We start from the raw sequence: 20,004 nt of genomic DNA, 5'->3' as shown, positions 1-20,004 counted from the left end.
ACACAAAGGGAAAAGAAATTAGGGAGAATATATATGGGAGATACGAGGATCCAATAAGTTAGGTGGTATTTAGGAAATAACCTCCCTAAATGGAAAGAAACAGAAAGGCATTAAGGATGCAACTGAAGAAAAATTTTCTGAAATTAAGGAAGAAATAAATATTCATGTTCAAAGAACACAAAACTTTTCTAAGCATACAAGATGCATATTTCAGGAAAATATAGATAGGTTTTGCTACAAATTAAAAATGTAAATCATATGACATTGTGACAAATAATTTCATCAAATACTATAGAGGATAATATCTTTAATAGGAACAAAGCTCTCACAAATCTATGAAAAAAAAACAAACAGAAAAACAAAGAACATGAATAATTTATAAGAGAAGTAAGAATGGTCAAGTATATAAAAATGTATTCAAACTCTGGTTTCATTAAGGAACCAGCAACAGAAACAATAATAAGTCACTGCATGTGATGGCTAATTTTACTCGTCAACTTGACTGGGCCATGGGATGCCCAGATATGTGGTCAAATATTATTCTGCCTGTGTTTATGAGCGTGTTTCTGGATGGGATTAGTATTTAAATTGGTAGATAAACAGAGCAAAGTAGACTGTTTTCTCTTATGAGAATTCTTCCTACCTGATGGCCTTTGAACTGGGACATTGGCTTTTTTCCTGCCTTCAGACACCAACTGAAACATCACCTCTTCTGAGGTCTCAAGCCTGCCGGTCTCTGAAGTGGAATTACACGATCAGCCCTCCTAGGTCTCCAACTTGCTGACTTTGCCTGCAGATCTTGGTAACTGCTATCCTCTGTAATGTCATGAGTCAATTCCTAACAGTAAATTTCTTTCTTTTTTTAATCTATCACCTGTCTATACCCTATTGGTTCTGTTTCTCTGGGAAAATTTAATGAACTGCATTTACCTATTAAAACCATAAAGCTCATAATCAAGACTAGCACTGTTGTTGGGAGACTGGTATTCTCCAGAAGTATCAGTAAGATTAAATTTTCAACCTTTCTGGATGACTGTTTGGCAATATTTCTTAAAATTTCATATTTTTTAATCCAGTAATTTCAAGAAATCGGTGATGTAGAAATGTGACACAGCACACTTACTGCAGATCTTTTAAATATTAAAAAGGCGGGAAGGAAAGAACTTAAATGTCCAATACTGAAGTGAAGTCGCTCAGTCGTGTCCGACTCTTTGCGACCCCATGGACTGTAGCCTACCAGGCTCCTCCCTCCATGGGATTCTCCAGGCAAGAGTACTGGAGTGGGTTGCCATTTTCCTTCTGGTAAATGCACTATGATAAAGTCTATCTTGAGACAGATATTGTATGATGCCACTAAAATGAAAACAATGATTAATTTTACAATAAAAAATGTTATTTTAAGGAAAAAAATAACAAGCAGATTCCTTGCTCTTGAAAAGCTAAAAGCTAGAAAATACAATCCCAAAATCAACTGTCAAAATATTCTTTTGAGCCAGGAATAGTTTCCTTTAGTCACCAAATATCCTGTTGGACAAATAGTTTGTATTTGTAGGCATTTCCTTTTTCATTAGAGACGTCAACAAAACTTCCTCTATAAATAATTGATTTGTTTCCTGAACTAATACAGGCTTGACCATTTGTGGCTGTATGAGCTTTCTTAGTCTTCCAAATGAGACTTGTTGATACATTATAAGATACCCTGTAACACAGAGCATCTGAAAATGAAAGTTGATCAACTCTTCCATTTTATATGTAAAATTTTTAAAGGAAATAAGCAAGTATGAAATGCAATTCACAAGCATCTCTCATTACAACTCCATCTCCTGCAGTTTTACAACTACTTCTTTCCTAACACTTTATTCAGTTTGATATTTCAGACGCCTAAATTCCTAGCACTCTGCATTAAAAAGTAATCATTAGTCTTCCTGATTCTGCCTTTAGTTAATAAATTAGGAGGAACACAGACTGAGAGTCTTGTGGCAACACGTTTTCACCATTGTGACCCTGAGTAAATCACTTTAAATGTTCCCAACCTGTTAACTGTACTGTTATTGTACTTGGAAAATTTAATTAGCACACAAAACACTTAAAATAATTCTCTGAAACAGTCTGATATCACACAAAAGCTTATCTCATACATTAAAATGTAAATTTTCCTTCAAACAGATAGATGTGTTAATAGAGAAATAAAAATTCAAGGGAGACAAGAGCTAATAGCCCTAATATAGTGCACCTCACCTCCAAAAAAACTGAAAAAGAAAACAAGACCAAAAAAAATCTCTTCAAATTACTGGAAAAGATGAACAATCAGAAAAATTAATGGAGAGAGATGAACAACAAAATAAATAAAATGTTAAATAAATATACAAATGATATATAAATGTACACATGTACTCAGTATAACATCTGATACATAATAAATGAAGCTATTAAAGTATACGTGTGTGTGTGTGTATGCTGCTAAGTTGCTTCAGTTGTGTCCGACTCTGTGCAACCCCATAGACGGCAGCCCACCAGGCTCCCCCGTCCCTGGGATTCTCCAGGCAAGAACACTGGAGTGGGTTGCCATTTCCTTCTCCAATGCATGAAAGTGAAAAGTGAAAGTGAAGTCGCTCAGTCCTGTCTGACTCTTCACGACCCCATGGACTGCAGCCTACCAGGCTCCTCCACCCATGGGATTTTCCAGGCAAGAGTACTGGAGTGGGGCGCCATTGCCTTCTCCGATATATATATACATAGGGGCTTCCCTAGTGGCTCACTTGGTAACGAATCCGCGTGTAATGTAGGAGACCCAGGTTCGATCCCTGGGTTGGGAAGGTCCCCTGGAGAAGGAAATGATAACCCATTCCAGTATTCCTGTCGGAAAAATCCCATGGAGAGAGGAGCCTGCAACTCAATGAGTTGCAACAAGTCACAACACACAATTGCAACAACACAATTGAGTGACTAAGCCAAAGCACCAGAGCCTGTTGAGTGGTGAACAGATAGATAAAAACACCTATGTGCATAAACATATAAAACATATCTATCCGTACATGTATATATAAACATATGTATCTCATGTTGGCAAGTACTGAAAAATATTTCATAATTCCCAGAGTTGTCAAGAATGTGCTGTAACAGGCTCTGTCATATTTTGTGTGTGTCATTTTTGGAAAACACTTTAGTACTATCTTTTAAAGTACAAAATTTTTTGTCTTCTTTGAATGAGTCATCTCACTGTTCAAAATTCATCCTATGGCAAACAATCACACAAGTATACAAAGATACCTATGTAGGGGAGTTAATTACGACTATGTTACAAAGGAAAAATGGAAATAGCTCAATGGAATACTGGAGTGGGTTGCCATTTCCCTCTCCAAGCCACCAGTAGTCAATGGTATTCTGTTATATCAGTCTAAACTAAATGAGAGTATCATAGAAAATTGCAAGCTTTAGAGGTTTTTTTTTTCTCATTTATGACAAAAAGAGAAAGCAAAACAAACCTAATCCTACTTTAGGTTGATAAAAGTTGAATTTCATAAATATTAGAGAGTGTATTATTTGCAATCCTAGTGTCAAAGATACAAAACAAAAGGATAGAAATAACTGAAATAATAGTTTCAGAATAACTGGAGGTAGTAAAATGATAAGCCGCCCTTCAGGAATTCATGAGGTCAATAACATTTAGCCGGGCTTGTCTGATAAACTGCATGCAATTATTACTTCATATGTGACACATTCACAGACACTGTTACCTAAACCAAATAAAGGTGGTCCAAAGGGGGGAAAAACAATAGATCAGCATCACTCTTGAACAGTGATAAAATAATACTAAATGAAAAATAAAGAGAATCCAACTCCACGTTAAGAAATAAAACAATGACCAAGATGGATGTCTTCCAGGAACAGTAGGTTAATGGAACAGTAGTATGCTCCATCTAATAAATATCATACATCATGTTAGTATACTGACATCCATTAACAAAACCACACTCTTGTTTCCAAAGATGACGAAAACTGGTGAAATTTGAAGAATGTTTGCAATATAGTTAAGTGTGTCTTCTCATAGTTAATTTCCTGGTTTTGAACATTGTACTACGGTTATATAACTATGTATATATATGTCCTTGAGTGAAGGGTATATGTGAACTTGATGGTTTTTCTCAACTTGTCTATGTTTAAAATTCTTTTAAAAATAAAATGTATAAAAATAGATAGATAGAACAAGTATAAAGGAGAGCTACTAAGACACACGAAAGCATGCTTTATGTGGAAATATTTGAACAAATCGGAAATGTTTAGCTTGGAAGCAAAAGAATAGGGACAAACGGGGGGATTATTAAATTGAAATGTTTAGGGATTTTTTTGGTGTGAGTCTGGCAATTAGATTTTGAGCCAGAATCTAAAAGATTTCTACTCTGTATGAAAAGTCCTGAGAGGAAATACATGCCTTCTCACAGAGCAGTTCAAATATAAAGTGAATGAACATTTGTCAGTGATGCTCTGAAGATTATTCAAGGGTTGGATGGACACTGGATTCAATGCTTTATCAAGTTTCCATTTCACGAACATTCCCCTTTCTCTGTGAAGAAGAGAATCCAGGGACTTAAGAGAAGCCATGAGGGATAGAAGACAAAGCACCAGTTGGAATTTTTCTCATGGAGATGCAGCAATAGTCAGAAAAGCTGAAGCTGGTGTTAGGGGAGCTAAAGCTAACATGAGCTAAGAGAAGGAGGTAAGGGAGGTAGGATGAGCTGTATAATCAGCAGCTATAAAAGGTCAGATAAACTGAGTATGTTTAGAATACAAAGTTCAAGAACCTAATGAGTCTTTGAACAGGAGCTTGAATCATGATATGCTTTTGAGGACATGACTGGAAGTTTATTAAGGCAAGCTGGAGATTTTCCAACCCTTTGGTTCCATGATTCTAGGACCTTGTGGGGAAGCATACACTCAATATTTCTTTATTTTGGAGTTCTGAATAAATGAAAAATGCTAGTAGAACGCTGCTATTTCTATCCATGCATTTCTGTGTGTGTGTGTGGGCATGGCAACCCACTCCAGTACTTCTGCCTGGAGTATTCCACGGACAGAGGAGCCCAGTGGCCTACAGTCTATAAAATTTTATAATACATATATTATTGCATAGAGAAAGCATGAAAGTTTCCTCTAAACCCACCTTTGTATACACTTACCTTGGTTGTTAAGGCTTTTCTTTTTTCTGGTTCAGTTACTTCCATCAAGGGAAAAATGAAGCCTTACATTCTTCATAAATATATTGTTTTTACCATATATTTTGGCATTAATCACTGACCTCTAGGCTGAATTTCAATTTGCATAGACAACTTCATCAAATACTCATAATATAGTATGATTGGTACAATCACAGGATTTATGAAAAGTTCTGACTCTACCAAGAGTATATATGCGGTAGTGCTTTAATCTGAAAATAGATACTTCAAACAGCTGATATTTAAGCTGATGTTTAGAGGGAAAAACAGGTATTTGGGGGGCAGACATAAGGAAAGCATTTGAGATGAAGATATAGGTAAAGGTACAGGCATAAGAGACCATGGGAAATATCAAGTGACTTAGTTACAAAGGGGCTTCCCTGGTGGCTCAGACGGTAAAGCGTCTGCCTGCAATACAGGAGACCTGGGTTCGATCCCTGGGTTGGGAAGATCCCCTGGAGAAGGAAATGGCAACTCACTCCAGTATTCTTGCCTGGAAAATTCCATGGACTAGTAAGCTACAGTCTATGGGGTCGCAAAGAGTTGGACACTACTGAGTGACTTGACTTGACTTGACTTTAGTTACAAAGGGCAACCAGAAAGGATGGGTGGGAAGGGTGCTGAAAGAAGCTGATTCAATAGTTTAGCGTCAGCTGTGGATAACCTAACATCCATGACCTTGAAGCAATGAAAAATAACTTGGATTTTAAGCATCAGAGTTATATAATCATTTCCATATTTCAAAATTTAGTAGATGGGTTATAAAAGGAAGAAATTAAGAGATAAGAACACAAGTTAAAAGGTAATCCAACAGACTAGACAAAGATGACAGAGATGAACTGAAGAGATGGTGAGAAATAAGAAATGAAAATGATGAAGTAGATTAGGAAAACATTGAAGAGTTGGGCGAGGAAACAATTTGTGATTAATAGGATGTGAAATGGAAGAGGGGGGAAAAGCAGAAAAACTCTCAAGTTCACAGCTTGAGAACCCTGGAAGACGGTGGACTTTTCATAGAGACTGTAGGTCAAAGCACATATTTAAGAAATTAATTTTAACCTTGCTGAATATAAGATAGCCATGTGTCATCTGGTAAAGATGTTTATTGGACTTCTAAGTAAATAATAGATGGGGACAATATTATTTGGGGGCAAATAATAGATGTTCCCAAACTACACTTATAGAGACCTTCTCCAAAAAAACACATAATAAAGCTATCAAAAATCAAAGACAAAGAAAGAATCTTAAAAAGCAGCAAGAGAGAAAAAAGCTTGTAACCTACAAGGGAATCTCTATAATGCCATCTGTGGATTTCTCAGCAGAGACCTTAGAGATATCCCAGTAGAGAGTGGAGTAATATATTCAAAGTGCTGAAGGAGAAACCTTCCAACCAACAATACCCTCCTACTTGGCAAAGCTGTCAGTTAGAAAAGACAAAGAGCAAAGGAAGTCCTCATTACTAGGCTCACCTTACAAGAAAAGCTGAAAGAAGTTTCTCAGGCTGAAAAGAAAGGACACTTGCATGAAAATATACAACATACTGGTAAAGGTAGCTATATTTATATCATACAACTAGACTAACTCAATGGAGAAGGCAATGGCATCCCTCTCCAGTACTCTTGCCTGGAAACTCCCATGGGCAGAGGAGCCTGGTAGGCTCACTTCCCCTTTATGGACACACAAGGGCTTAAGTGAATGAATGAAACTGAAAGTGAGTAGGGGTAGCTATATTTGTATCATACAACTAGACTAACTCAATGGAGAAGGCAATGGCATCCCACTCCAGTACTCTTGCCTGGAAAATCCCATGGGCGGAGAAGCCTGATAGGCTGCAGTCCATGGGTCGATGAGTCAGACATGACTGAGCGACTTCACTTTCACTTTTCACTTTCATGCACTGGAGAAGGAAATGGCAACCCACTCCAGTGTTCTTGCCTGGAGAATCCCAGGGATGGCGGAGCCCAATGGGCTGCCGTCTGTGGGGTCGCAGAGAGTGGGACACGACTGAAGCGACTTAGCAGCCAGCAGCAGCAGCAGCAGACTAACTCAAAAGGTGTAGCGAGAGATAAAGACAGTCATAATACAATGATAAAGGGTGAATTAATCAAGAGGATACAATAATCAGAAATATATGCACCCAACATCAGAGAACCCAAATATATTAAGCAAATACTAACCAATCTAAAAGGAGAAGTGGACAAAAATACAGCAATAGTAGGGGACTTCAACATCCCACTGTCAACAACGGATATATCACCCAGTCAAATAATCAGTAAGGGAATGCTGGACTTGAGCTATTCTTTAGACCAAATGGACCTAAAAGGCATACAGAACATGCCATCCAACAGCAGTAGAATATCTACTCTTCTCAAGTGCACACAGAACATCCTCCACAAAATCAGTCAACAGATTTAAAAATACTCAAAGCATATCAAGTATGTTTGCTAACCACAATAGTATGAAACTAGAAATCAACTACAGGAATAAAATTGGAAAATTCACAAATATGTGGAAATTAAACAATACATTCCTAAGCAACCAATGAGTCAAAGAAGAAATCAAAAGGGAAATTTAAAAAAAAAACTTAAAAATGTAAAACAATATACCAAACTCATGGGATGCTGTAAAAGCAATTCTAAGATAAAGTTTATAGTGATAAAAGCTTACATGAGGAAAAAAGAAAGATCTCAAATAAACAATCTAAACCTCAAGGAACTGGAAGCCCAAAGTTAGCAGAAGGAAGGAAATAATAAAGATCACAAACTGTTGGTGGGAATGCAAATTGTTACAATCACTATAGAAAATGGTATGGAGGTTCCTCATAAAGTTAAAAATAGAACTATTATAAGATCCAATCCCACCTCTGGGTATACACACAGATTTCCTGAAGAAATCAGGACTGTGAAGAGATATCTGCACCCCCCTGTTCATAGCAGTGTTATTCACAGTAGCAAAGATATAGAAACAACCTAAGAATCTGTCTATGAATGAATGGATAAATATGTGAGATATATATTGCAATATATACAATACACTACAATATTATTCAGTCACAAGAAAGGAAATTCTCCATGTGCAACAACACGGATAGATCTTGAGGGCCTTATACTAGGTGAAATAATTGAGATAGAGGATATATAACCGTATTTTTATGAGGAATGTTAAAAAAGTTGAACTGATAGAAACAGAGATTAGGATGGTGGCTGCTATGACCCAAGGATGGGAAAAGCAGAGAGATGTTGGTCAAAAGGCACAAATTGCTAGTTATAAATAAGTTCTGGGGATCCAATGTATAGCATGGTGGCTATATTTAACAATAATATGTTACGTACTTGCAAGTTGTTAAGAGATGAAATCTTAAATATTCTTACCACACACACACACACACACACACACACACACACACAAAGTAATTATGTGAGGTGATAGACATGTGAACCAATCTTATTGTGATAATTAATTCACAACAGATGTGAGTATCAAATCATCACATTGGATACCTTAAACTTATAAAATGATATATGTGAACTATGTCTCCATAAAGCTGCAGAAATTTATTTTAAATAAATAAAATAAATACATAGTACCTAGCACATAGTCAATGGCACCCCACTCCAGTACTCTTGCCTGGAAAATCCCATGGGTGGAGGAGCCTGGTAGGCTGCAGTCCATGGGGTCGCTAAGAGTTGGACACGACTGAGCGACTTCCCTTTCCCTTTTCACTTTCATGCATTGGAGAAGGAAATGGCAACCCATTCCAGTGTTCTTGCCTGGAAAATCCCAGGGATGGGGGAGCCTGGGGGGCTGCGGTCTATGGGATCGCACAGAGTCGGATATGACTGAAGCGACTTAGCAGCAGCAGCTGCACACAGTAAACAAAGCAAATAAGATAAATAGAGTAAATAAAAAAAGAAAAATTAGATGAAACCTAAAAATAAAGTACACACCGAGGAAACCAGAATTGAAAGAGACACATGTACCCCAATGTTCATCGCAGCACTGTTTATAATAGCCAGGACATGGAAACAACCTAGATGTCCATCAGCAGATGAGTGGATAAGAAAGCTGTGGTACATATACACAATGGAGTATTACTCAGCCGTTAAAAAGAATACATTTGAATCAGTTCTGATGAGATGGATGAAAATGGAGCCAATTATACAGAGTGAAGTAAGCCAGAAAGAAAAACATCAATACAGTATACTAACACATATATATGGAATTTAGAAAGATGGCAATGACGACCCTGTATGCAAGACAGGAAAAAAGACACAGATGTGTATAACGGACTTTTGGACTCAGAGGGAGAGGGAGAGGGTGGGATGATTTGGGAGAATGGCATTCTATCATGTATACTATCATGTAAGAAATGAATTGCCAGTCTATGTCCGATGCAGGATACAGCATGCTTGGGGCTGGTGCATGGTGATGACCCAGAGAGATGTTATGGGGAGAGAGGTGGGAGGGGGGTTCATGTTTGGAAACGCATGTACACCCATGGTGGATCATGTCAATGTATGGCAAAACCAATACAGTATTGTAAAGTAAAATAAAGTAAAAATAAAAATTAAAAAAAAAAAGAAAATGAGCAATGAGATTGCAAATAAATGGACAATTGAGAATATCAAGGAGTCAAAAGTTTAACTCGGGAAAAAACAACAATATTCATAAGAGACTGATCAAGAGATAAAAAGTGAGAGAAGATACTAATTATTAATATCAAGAATGAAAAAAAGATTCATTCCTACAAACACTAAAAAATTTGAATAGGTAGATGAAATATAAACATTCCTAGAAAAAAAGACAATTTATCAAATTGACCCAGAAAGAACTGCATACAGAAAATATGAATAGTTCTATATGTTTAAAAGAAAATGAATCTGTAATAAAGTCTTCCTGCAAAGAAAACATGAGGCCTAGCTGGCTTCATGTATGACTTCTTCAAAAATAATAAAGAAGAAATAACACTAAACTTGTAAACTTTTTCATCTAATAGGAAAAGAGAGATCACTTCCTGGTTTTATGTAATTATCATAAGCTTGGTTCCAAGATTTGACAAAAGCCTTGTAACAACTTGAATATATCAATGCATTAGAAATCTACTTAGGGAAAATTCTTAACTAAAAACATTTTATTACTACAAACAACTGCACAACAGATGTCCTACTATTTTACAACCACAAATCCTATCATCCCCAGAGGAAAGGCATGTTTTTAAATGATTATATAAGCATAAAATATTTTACATAAATATTTTTTGAAAATAACATAGTAATTATTCTTTCTACATTGAGATTAAAGTAATATTAAAAATACAATTTTTTAAAAAATCTGGAATAAATTCACATGAATATTATATGTGAATGAAGAAGCTAAATAACCTATACTAACCAAACAAAGTTTCAGTAATCCTATAATATTAAGATTGGGTAAAAGGTTAATATATTTTACATTTCATTTATTATAGCTGAGTTGGTAATAAAGAACTTTCTGCAAAAGCCTCAGAGGCAAATATTTTAAGACTCAGTTGATTTGGACATTCTTGTATAAACAGTTTATTTTTCTCTTTAAAAATCCTTTTAGAAGCATCAAGAGGGAGTTTCTTCTAATTAACATCTCTTGCATTGGGTCCCCTTTATCTAGGCGGGTGTATCCACATGTGATGCTAGAACTGCCACCAAATAACCCTGTCTCGCCAGGGAGCTCATGAAAGAGAGGCTGCCGGCCCCCAGGACTTGTCTCATGGTTATGCTGCATTTGACAAAGAAAGATGCAGGACTTTCTGAAATTAATCCTGGCAGTCCAAGATTTAAATTAATGTCAGGAGTAGTAAAGGTCATAATGAACTTATTTACAAACCAGAGGGAGAGTCACAGATGTAGAAAACAAACTTGATCACAAGGGGGTGGGGGAGGGGAGGGTTAAACTGGGCGACTGGGACTGACATACACGCACTGCTGTATATAAAGCAGATAACTAATAAGAACCTGCTGTACAGAACAGGAAACTCTACTCAATACTCTGTAATGCTCTATCCAGGAAAAGAATTTAAAAAAAAAAGAGGGCATATATATATATATATATATATATATATATATATATATGTGTGTGTATAACTGATTCACTTGGCTGTACACCTGAAACTAATACAACATGGCAAATCAACTATATTCCAATCTATTTATTTTATATTTTAAAAACATTTAGTTATATATTTGGCTGTGTTGGGTCTTAGTTGTGGCGTATGAGATCTGTAGCTGCAGCATATGAACTCTTAGTTGGGAGAGGTGGGATCTACTTCCCTGACTGGGGATTGAACCCAGGCCCTCTGCATTGGGAGCATGAAGTCTTAGCCAGTGGACCACCAGGGAAGTCCCTCCAATAAAAAATTTTTAAATGTCATGATATAATTGGGAAAAGACACAACTACTCCTTTCTAGAAGATTAGGCTTTAAGAATTGTATATGTACAGAATATACTACTATATTTTAATAAATTGTTGTAATACTACAAATTAATGAGCATAAAGGAATCTTACTGAATTTAAATAAAAAGACAAAATTACTATATATTGTATCTCAATAGGTATGTGTGTATTACATAGTTAATATCCTTTGGTCAAATGGGGTGCAGGGTATCAGCGTGACTACCCATATGTGAAGTGTATCTGCACACGTGGATAACAAGCACTGATTAAGTATATAATGGATGATTACAACTGATCATAGGCAAAAATAACATTAAATAACTTCTGCTTATATAGTACTTTCACTTTAAAAGAATTTTCACATCTATCACCTAATTATTTTCTTCACGATAACCTGTGAGATAAAGAGGTTACTACTGTCTTCATAAGATTGCAAGTAGACTAATTCTTTCTCATTCACAAATGTTACTTTATCCTCTGAATCTTCATGACACCAAGGGAGTTGACTAAGCTTTATTATCACAAAGGTTTTTTGGAAGGGGTTGAGTGGTCCTCAAAGTTGTGAGATACCAGATTCAGGATTAAGACATGCATACACATGCATGTATAAAGATCTGTTAGATTTCAAAACTACACTGAACTTTAATAAGAATCTATCAAAAGGACCTAGTTGACCACGGCTCCGTCCCATGTACTCTTGCAGCCACTCTCCATTCACTCTGACATAGTCTTTTTGTATTTAGGCATCTTATGGATGATGGTACCTGCCAAACTCTGCTCCCCCTCCCAAAAGCATCAGACTCCTTAGACAATGCACCACTCTCCAAATTTTCCACTGATTAAATTCTTGATCAAAATTTTCATAGTTCCCTGATTGCACTGGGTATCTTTGGTTTGTCACAATCTAACAAACTAACCTATAGTAAGGTATCAATATAAATGGCCATGAACTGTTTGATATATCAACCCACGTGAGGAAACGGCATCTATCGAAGGGACTCAAGAGGCAACAGCCTTTTATTTAAAGAGAGAATTAGAGGAAGGAGAGATATAGATGATGTGGCAGGAAGACAAAGGTCTTAGTGGTCGTTCTTCAGTCGGAACCCCCAGTCACTGGCTTCCACCATCTATCAGTAGAGTTGCCGGGGTACACAAAGGCTGAGGAGGCAGTGTGCGCTCCCTGGATGTACTTACAGGTCACCGTGGATGAGTCCATAGATCTGTGGCATGCTCTGATGATAGACTGCTCTCAAAACAACTATGAGGAGGATCACCACTAAAGCTGGGAGTCCCCAGCTCAGAAGGAGGAAGAGCAGATAGCGCCTTTCTGTGTGTTCATCGTTCATCACCAGCACGTACCAGAAATTCACAGACTAAGGAAGAAAAGAGAACATAAAATGAGCAGGTCTGATGGCGCAGGACACACACTCACATGGCTTAGACGTGAAGAGTTACTGACCAACAAAGGGCCGGGATCTACTCAATGATTAAAGTTCTGACTTGATTTTTTAATTAGTTCACACATTCATTTTTTTCCATAAAGAAATTCAGGGTATCCCCAAAGTCTGCAAATGTTAGGAAATGCTTAGTGTATTTATGTTACTTTATATTTTGCTTCATTTGTTTTTATTTACTCTCAGTTATAATCAACTGTCATTGTTCTGTAAATGCGTGCTTGAAGAAACCCACCATGACGTTCAAACCTACTTTCCATGTGAACGGCCTCGTGAGGATGATGAAGTAAACGGTCCTTTGTTCCAGACTTTTAAACAATTTTTTACTTATTGAGAGCTGATCAGGTGGTAGAATCAGACACCATTCCAGGGAATGGGGAAATGTGATCACAGCCCCAGGTCTCAGTCCCCAGTGGAAGACAGACAAGTAAACAAGGAAAGTTTGCACAGAGAAAAATGTACTGTGATGGGCTAGGTTTTATGGCCATTTTTCTTTCTCAATTTATACTCTCTTTTTCATTCATTCACTTGATTACTGAGAGCATACTAAATTTCAAAGGCACTGGGACTATAACAGTAGCAGAGATGACAAAGGTATTTACCTTCTTGAATCTTCCTTTCCAGACAGAAGGAATCTGAGGCCTAGAAATATTACTCTTGGTCCCAAATCACACCTAGCCATGTATGGAAGTCAAATCTTGAACTTAAATATTCTGCCTTCTAGTGTTCTTTTTCCATGAGAATACTTATGTTTAATTATCATTTATTACAGAAACAATATTGAAAGTCATATCATACGTATTTCACCCAATGACACTTCTCCACGAGCTAAATCCCCTTGCTCAACTTCATATGGCAGAGAGTGTGGGTACAGACTAATCATATATATACGTTTTTATATGTTAAAGGAGTAACTTGGGCAAGTGACGACAATCCCAGTGCTTCAGTTTCTTTATGTACGCAACAAAGTTATAAAGATTACATAAGACACTATATACAAAGTGCTAAGCACATAGTCATCACCGGAAAATGTGATCGCCTCACTTAAATCTCCCATTAAGATGTCAGACGGTGTGAAAGACAAAAGATAAATAGTTAAAGAACAAAAGTACGCAGTGATACAGTGGAAACTCTTCTATGTGAAAAACAACATGCCTAATGTTCCTGGGAAGGTTTTCAGATGTTTTACTGAGGCTTCCAGGTAAGATTCTATCTGGACCAAATTAGCTGTGGGGGATTAGTATTGACTGGCCTAAAGCAGGAAAGGATAAAAATGTTTGGTTACTTGCAGATTTTTGTGTCTGAATTTTATTTCCTGTCAGCACTCCGTATCTTTGTGTACATCTGCTTATATCTGTAAGTATGAAGCCTGTTTTGAGTTGTTGCTTATGTAAATATGTTCTGAGTTTTTCTTTTCTTTTTTTTTAATGGTCCAAGAGGCTTTTTTCCTCCTTTCTATTATTAGTTAACTGGTGGTGGTTTACTCCCTAAGTCTTGTAGCCTGCCAGGCTCATCTGTCCATGGGATTCTCTAGGCAAGAACTGGCATGGGTTGCCATTTCCTTCTTCAGAGGATCTTCCTGACCCAGGAATCAAACACGGGTCTCCTACATGACAGGCAGATTTCTTTACCAACTGAGCTACAAAGGAAGTCCTTAGTGAAGGGACATGACCCAAACAGGTGGGACTGGACCAAGTGTCTGAGGCTAGAGTGGTCGATACTGTTTAAAGAAAGAAAATTCATGCCAAGTAAGGATGACTACAGTTAGTTAAGTCGCTCAGTCGTGTCCGACTCTTTGTGACCCCATGGACTGTAGCCCACCAGGCTTCTCCGTCCATGGGATTCTCCAGGCAAGAATATTGGAGCGGGTTGCCATCTCCTTCTCCAGGGGATCTTCCCAACCCAGGGATGGAACCCAGGTCTCCCACATTAGAGGCAGATGCTTTAACCTCTTAGCCACCAGGGAAGGATGACTAACCCATTCCCAAAATAAAAGTATGGGTCATTTATTTTAAATAGACATTGTATATATCCTTACAACAGGGTAACTCGGTGGTGCAGTAGGCAGAAGATTCAGGAAAGAGAGTACAGACCGGTAAATGACTTTTAAGTTAATTCATCATGATAAAGATCAGGGCATTTCCAAAATGTCCACTTTTACACAGATGAACATTAGTTCATCAGTTAGAATCACTGAACCTTTCAGCAGCTGTCTGACCTTTACCTGAGACAAATGCAATTGTGCTGTCAGATTTATACATGCAACGCTTCTGCTCCAAAGAGCTCAAGGAACAGTGTTCTTGAATACTCAGGACAGAATTCAAGAATACAAGAATTCAGAACAGAATACAAGAACAGAATTCTTGAATACTCAGTTAAGCAAATCCAGCTCTGAATGTCATGAGCTTTTGTCAATTATATAAAAAAAAATCCCTTTCTTTCTTGAAAGAATCCAATCATTAAGGTCTACTCAAAGGACAGTATTTACCATTGTATGACTTTTTATTTATTGTGGTCAAAGAGTGGAAACGTTATGTTATGAAACAACATTTAATTATTCTGGGACATAGTACATGGCCTAAATCTAAGAGTTGTTTTGACTAACTCACTTTAAGTTTTCCTTGAATTTTAAATATTTTAATATGGTATGTATGGGAGGTACACTCTGGAAAGTCTGCCCAGGTCATCAGCCCTCTCTCTCTCTGAACCCTGTCTCTCTCCTCATATCCTCCCACCCGCCGCCAGCACACGCAGGGTACGCTCATGACCCTGCCCTTCTGCCAAAGCTGCGGATCTGGAGAAGCCTGACCCAGGCTGGGCCACTTATCTGGCATTGAATGCCCTGAAATTTTGTGAGAGTCTAAGCTGGCTGACTTAAAAAAAAGAAAACACATGAACTTTAGAGGTGAGAGTAGCAAAAAGCACAGTGAAGAGAGTGTAGAGAAGAACGGACAATGCCGTCCATTCCTGCTCACAGCTCCCTGAGGTCCAACGGTACTCACACAGCATGGGTTCAATGAGCTAGCCTATATGCTTACTCTCCCTTTTGTGATTTGAATGTTTGCTTAAATTTAGGTTCCTTCATTGTTCTAACAATTTGAGATACATGTTGTTCTTCTGGAGCATTTGTGTTAAAATTTCTAGTTACTTCCATTCTCCACAATAAGGTGGGAGGGGAACATTTGAGATATATTCCTTTCCTTGTAATCATGGCTCCTCCGTTGTATTCGAAAAAGTATCAAAAGACCATTATCTTTGCATGATATTTTTATGTTGACAGATATATAGCATATGGGCCTCAGTATCTCTGTTTAACCAATGTTAGAACAAAAAAGTTATGAAAATTCAATATAAGTTAGAGGTGTTATTCTCACCAACATGCTTCATACTGACTGAGAACAGCTTATCGCACATACCTATTTCCTGCTAAAGACTAACTTTGAATTGCAACGTCAGTATCTAGGTCTCCAATTACATTTCTAGCTCTAGTTTTAAATATTTTGTTAGAACCATCTTATGGACCATTTCAGGACATCTTAGTTAGAGATAAGGAAGCTGAGGTGGTTAGAGAAAAGCATAACTTTTTCATATTTGGGTTACAGAACAAAGCATCTTGTGAAGACTAAGGTTAAGATTTATTTCCATAGAAAGTCATACAAATACTGATGACTTATTATTTACACAAGGCTTATATTTTGTCTTCATTCCTCCCCGCCCAGCTGTATGTGTTAGTGGAGATGCATACTCCTTGTTCAAGCTTGGAGATAACCCACTCTCTCATTTGCCAAAACTAAATGAGAATTTACAAAGGACATCCAGAATAGAATGGCTGAAACATACCTGTGAGCCATGGAAAATTAATTGGTGTATACCTCGTAGTACCTAGTAAAATGCTTTGCATACAATCTTTATTGAGAAGCATAAAATAAATGAAGATATATACAATTTCAATATTTAACCATTATCACTGAATTCAGTAAAAACTTCATAATTTGGTTGAGTATTGAGTTTACTCATTTATACGCTACCTTCCCAGAAAGAACTGTAGGACTGACTTGAACTCCTAATGAGAAGGGTCAGCCTGTTGTTTAATATTTGATTAATTTTGTTACCAGAAACCTTGCATTGATATATAACATCAAGTTTTGTCACAGATCATGGATGCTATTAATTTTGTTATTGCCATTGGTTCTTAGTCATTCTTCTCAGACGACAATCTGAGAAATGTTATCATGTGTCCTTGTTCCAGTTATCCTTCCTTTTAACAGTTTTTACAAGGCTTTGTGAAGATTGGAGAATTCAGTATTTCCTGGGTATGTCATTTTATCTTGATAATTACCAGCCTGTTGCCCTTAATACCTTTGATGTTCCCTCAAATTAAATCAATGATGAAGGAAAAACACAGCTAATATTAGCTTTTCCCTTCCTGTTGTTATGTTCTGGCACTAAGTAGTCTTTCTACCAAGGAATAAATCTATGTACATTTGGTTCTTCATAACCTGATTTTACAGAGAAATTAAAGTACAAGAGGTAAATGCTCAAGAACAACTGTGAAATGATTTCTAACTTTATTCTACTATTTAAACATATGTTCTTCAAGTAAGCTTTAGTTTCAAAATAAAACATTATATTTTTGATTAAGCTGTGTCCCTCAGCATGAAATGAAGAGATTGCAAGGACAATCCAGGCGTGGATATTAACTGAAGCATTTTTTAATACAATTTAACTTGGTGATAGGAAATGATCCTAACACTGGGCCAAATGAATACACAGGCAAAATTAAGTTCCTACTTACCTATATTATATATTTATATCTCAAATAATTTACTTGTGATTTATTTCCTGCAAAGATTAACTCATGGTCTGGCCACCCATCTGGTAACATGTTTCATGTAGATGTTAAGAGCAAAGACATTAGTTCTAGGAATTTATTCCATGGATATTCTATAAGTAAATAAATATTCAGAGTCCAAGGATGTTCAAGGAAACCTTGTTTATAAAGTAACTGGAAATAACCAGAACTTCATCACTAGGAGACTGGAAAAATAAATTATGGAATAACCATATTATAGTATAGAAAAGAAAGTGTATCAGGATGGGATAAATTTATATATATATATATATATATACACACATACTGTATACAAACATATATAGACTATACACACACACAAACACACATATGTGCTTCTTTATATATTTATAAATATTTATATATTTGTGGAATATATCTGGAGGCATACACAGGATATGATTAACAGTGTTTACCTTCAGGAGTAGGGTGAGGGTAGAGCAGAGGGTGGAAAGCATACGAAAGAAGGAGAAATAGACATAACTCGGCTGGTCAAAGGAAGTGGGAAAGTGTTTCAATAATTTCAGAGTGATCTTACATAAAGAGCAAACAGAAGGATAACTCAATTTCCACAGGCAAAGAGAGTGTTTGTGAGTTGTATCCCTCTAAAAAAATTAGCAAAATAATTTGTTACTCTATTCCCATCATGCACAATATGATTTCCCTGCCAGAGAAGAGGGGAGCTGAAAGAAAAAGTCAGGAAAGGGGAAAACTCCACCAGCTCTGGAGCCGGCTATGCACCGTGCGTGCACTTCAGTAAAGAGGTTAGAGGTTATCGGTTTGATCAGCTTTGCAGCTCGTGTCTGCCTCATTCTGTCAGCCTTCTCTTTCCCCTGTATCAAGCTAATTCTCTTTTGCAAAACAAAGATGTGAATAATATTGGAAAAAGAGTTTTCAACATGTGCCTATGTATTTTCCTAGCCATTAATATGGTAAATTAACACATATGGAGTGGGCCGTCCATCCCAGGAACTGCTACTCCAAGCTCTCTCCATGTATTCATCTGTTTTTCCACAGTCCTCAAAGATAGGTACCATTACTATAAATCTACAGATCTAGTCATTCGGTAAGAAAAATCTAGGCTCGGAGAAGTTATGTAACATGTTCAACTACAAAACTGTCCTTTACTCTAAAACAGAATCCAATTTTACTACAATGTACTAAAAGTATGATATAAAAGTAAAGCAACTCTCTAAGATAAATTCATTTAAATCCATTTATTCTGAGTGCAGATAGAATGCAGATCAAAATAAATAGTCCTTACATGCTGAGCTCAATGATTAAGTTAGTAATTAACCTTTTATCAGTATAAGCTATACACACACATACATATATCAAATTTTCTAGTTGCTATATGAAGTAGAATTATTAAAATGTTAATATTCTTTCAGCTATTTCAACTTTGTTCAACTAATAAGACTGGATAGGCTAATCTTTTATGTAATGTTTTTTAAAAAAATTTTAGCTTTAAAAAGATTTTAGCAGACAGTATTTTATAAACAGGAAAATACAGGTTAGTAAAGCAACAACCTTTGACCACAAAGTAACTCATTAGAGGTAACCTACCTAGAATGAGAAGTTACTGAATTTTTCCCTTGTGGTCATACCACAAACCATGAAAAATGTGTGGTGTACCACCTAAAGCACATTAAACTTCGCTGGTACTTTAAACAGTTTTCCTAAGCCATCAAGCCATGCAGAAATGTAATTAGCTTGTTAAATATGCATCAGCCACAATCATATTTACTCAAAACGTGAAGACATACAGAATACACTAATCTCTATTAAATTGGGTGAAGATTTATATGTGATCCTATTAACACTCCCCTAAAGCAGATGACACCACCCTATGGCAGAAAGTGAAGAGGAACTAAAAAGCCTCTTAATGAAAGTGAAAGAGGAGAGTGAAAAAGTAGGCTTAAAGCTCAACATTCAGAAAACTAAGATCATGGCATCTGGTCCCATCACTCCATGGGAAATAGGTGGGGAAGCAGTGGCTGACTTTATTTTGGGGGGCTCCAAAATCACTGCAGATGGTGACTGCAGCCATGAAATTAA

General features: G+C 36.8%; 1 protein-coding gene across 1 annotated transcript in view; it reads right to left on the bottom strand.

The window, feature by feature from the left end:
• The window catches only part of ADGRV1 (adhesion G protein-coupled receptor V1), a 537,422-nt gene that overhangs the window by 165,910 nt on the left and 351,508 nt on the right, over nt 1-20,004 (bottom strand). The window contains exon 85 of the mRNA XM_068981126.1: nt 12,835-13,013. Within this exon, the coding sequence (XP_068837227.1) occupies nt 12,835-13,013 (179 nt within the window). The remainder of the gene's footprint in view (nt 1-12,834; nt 13,014-20,004) is intronic.

This window comes from Capricornis sumatraensis, chromosome 9, assembly GCF_032405125.1.
Source record: "Capricornis sumatraensis isolate serow.1 chromosome 9, serow.2, whole genome shotgun sequence".
Lineage (NCBI taxonomy): Eukaryota > Metazoa > Chordata > Mammalia > Artiodactyla > Bovidae > Capricornis > Capricornis sumatraensis.
The sequence above is the reverse complement of the archived record's forward strand: the minus strand, read 5'-3'. Positions and strand labels throughout refer to the sequence as shown.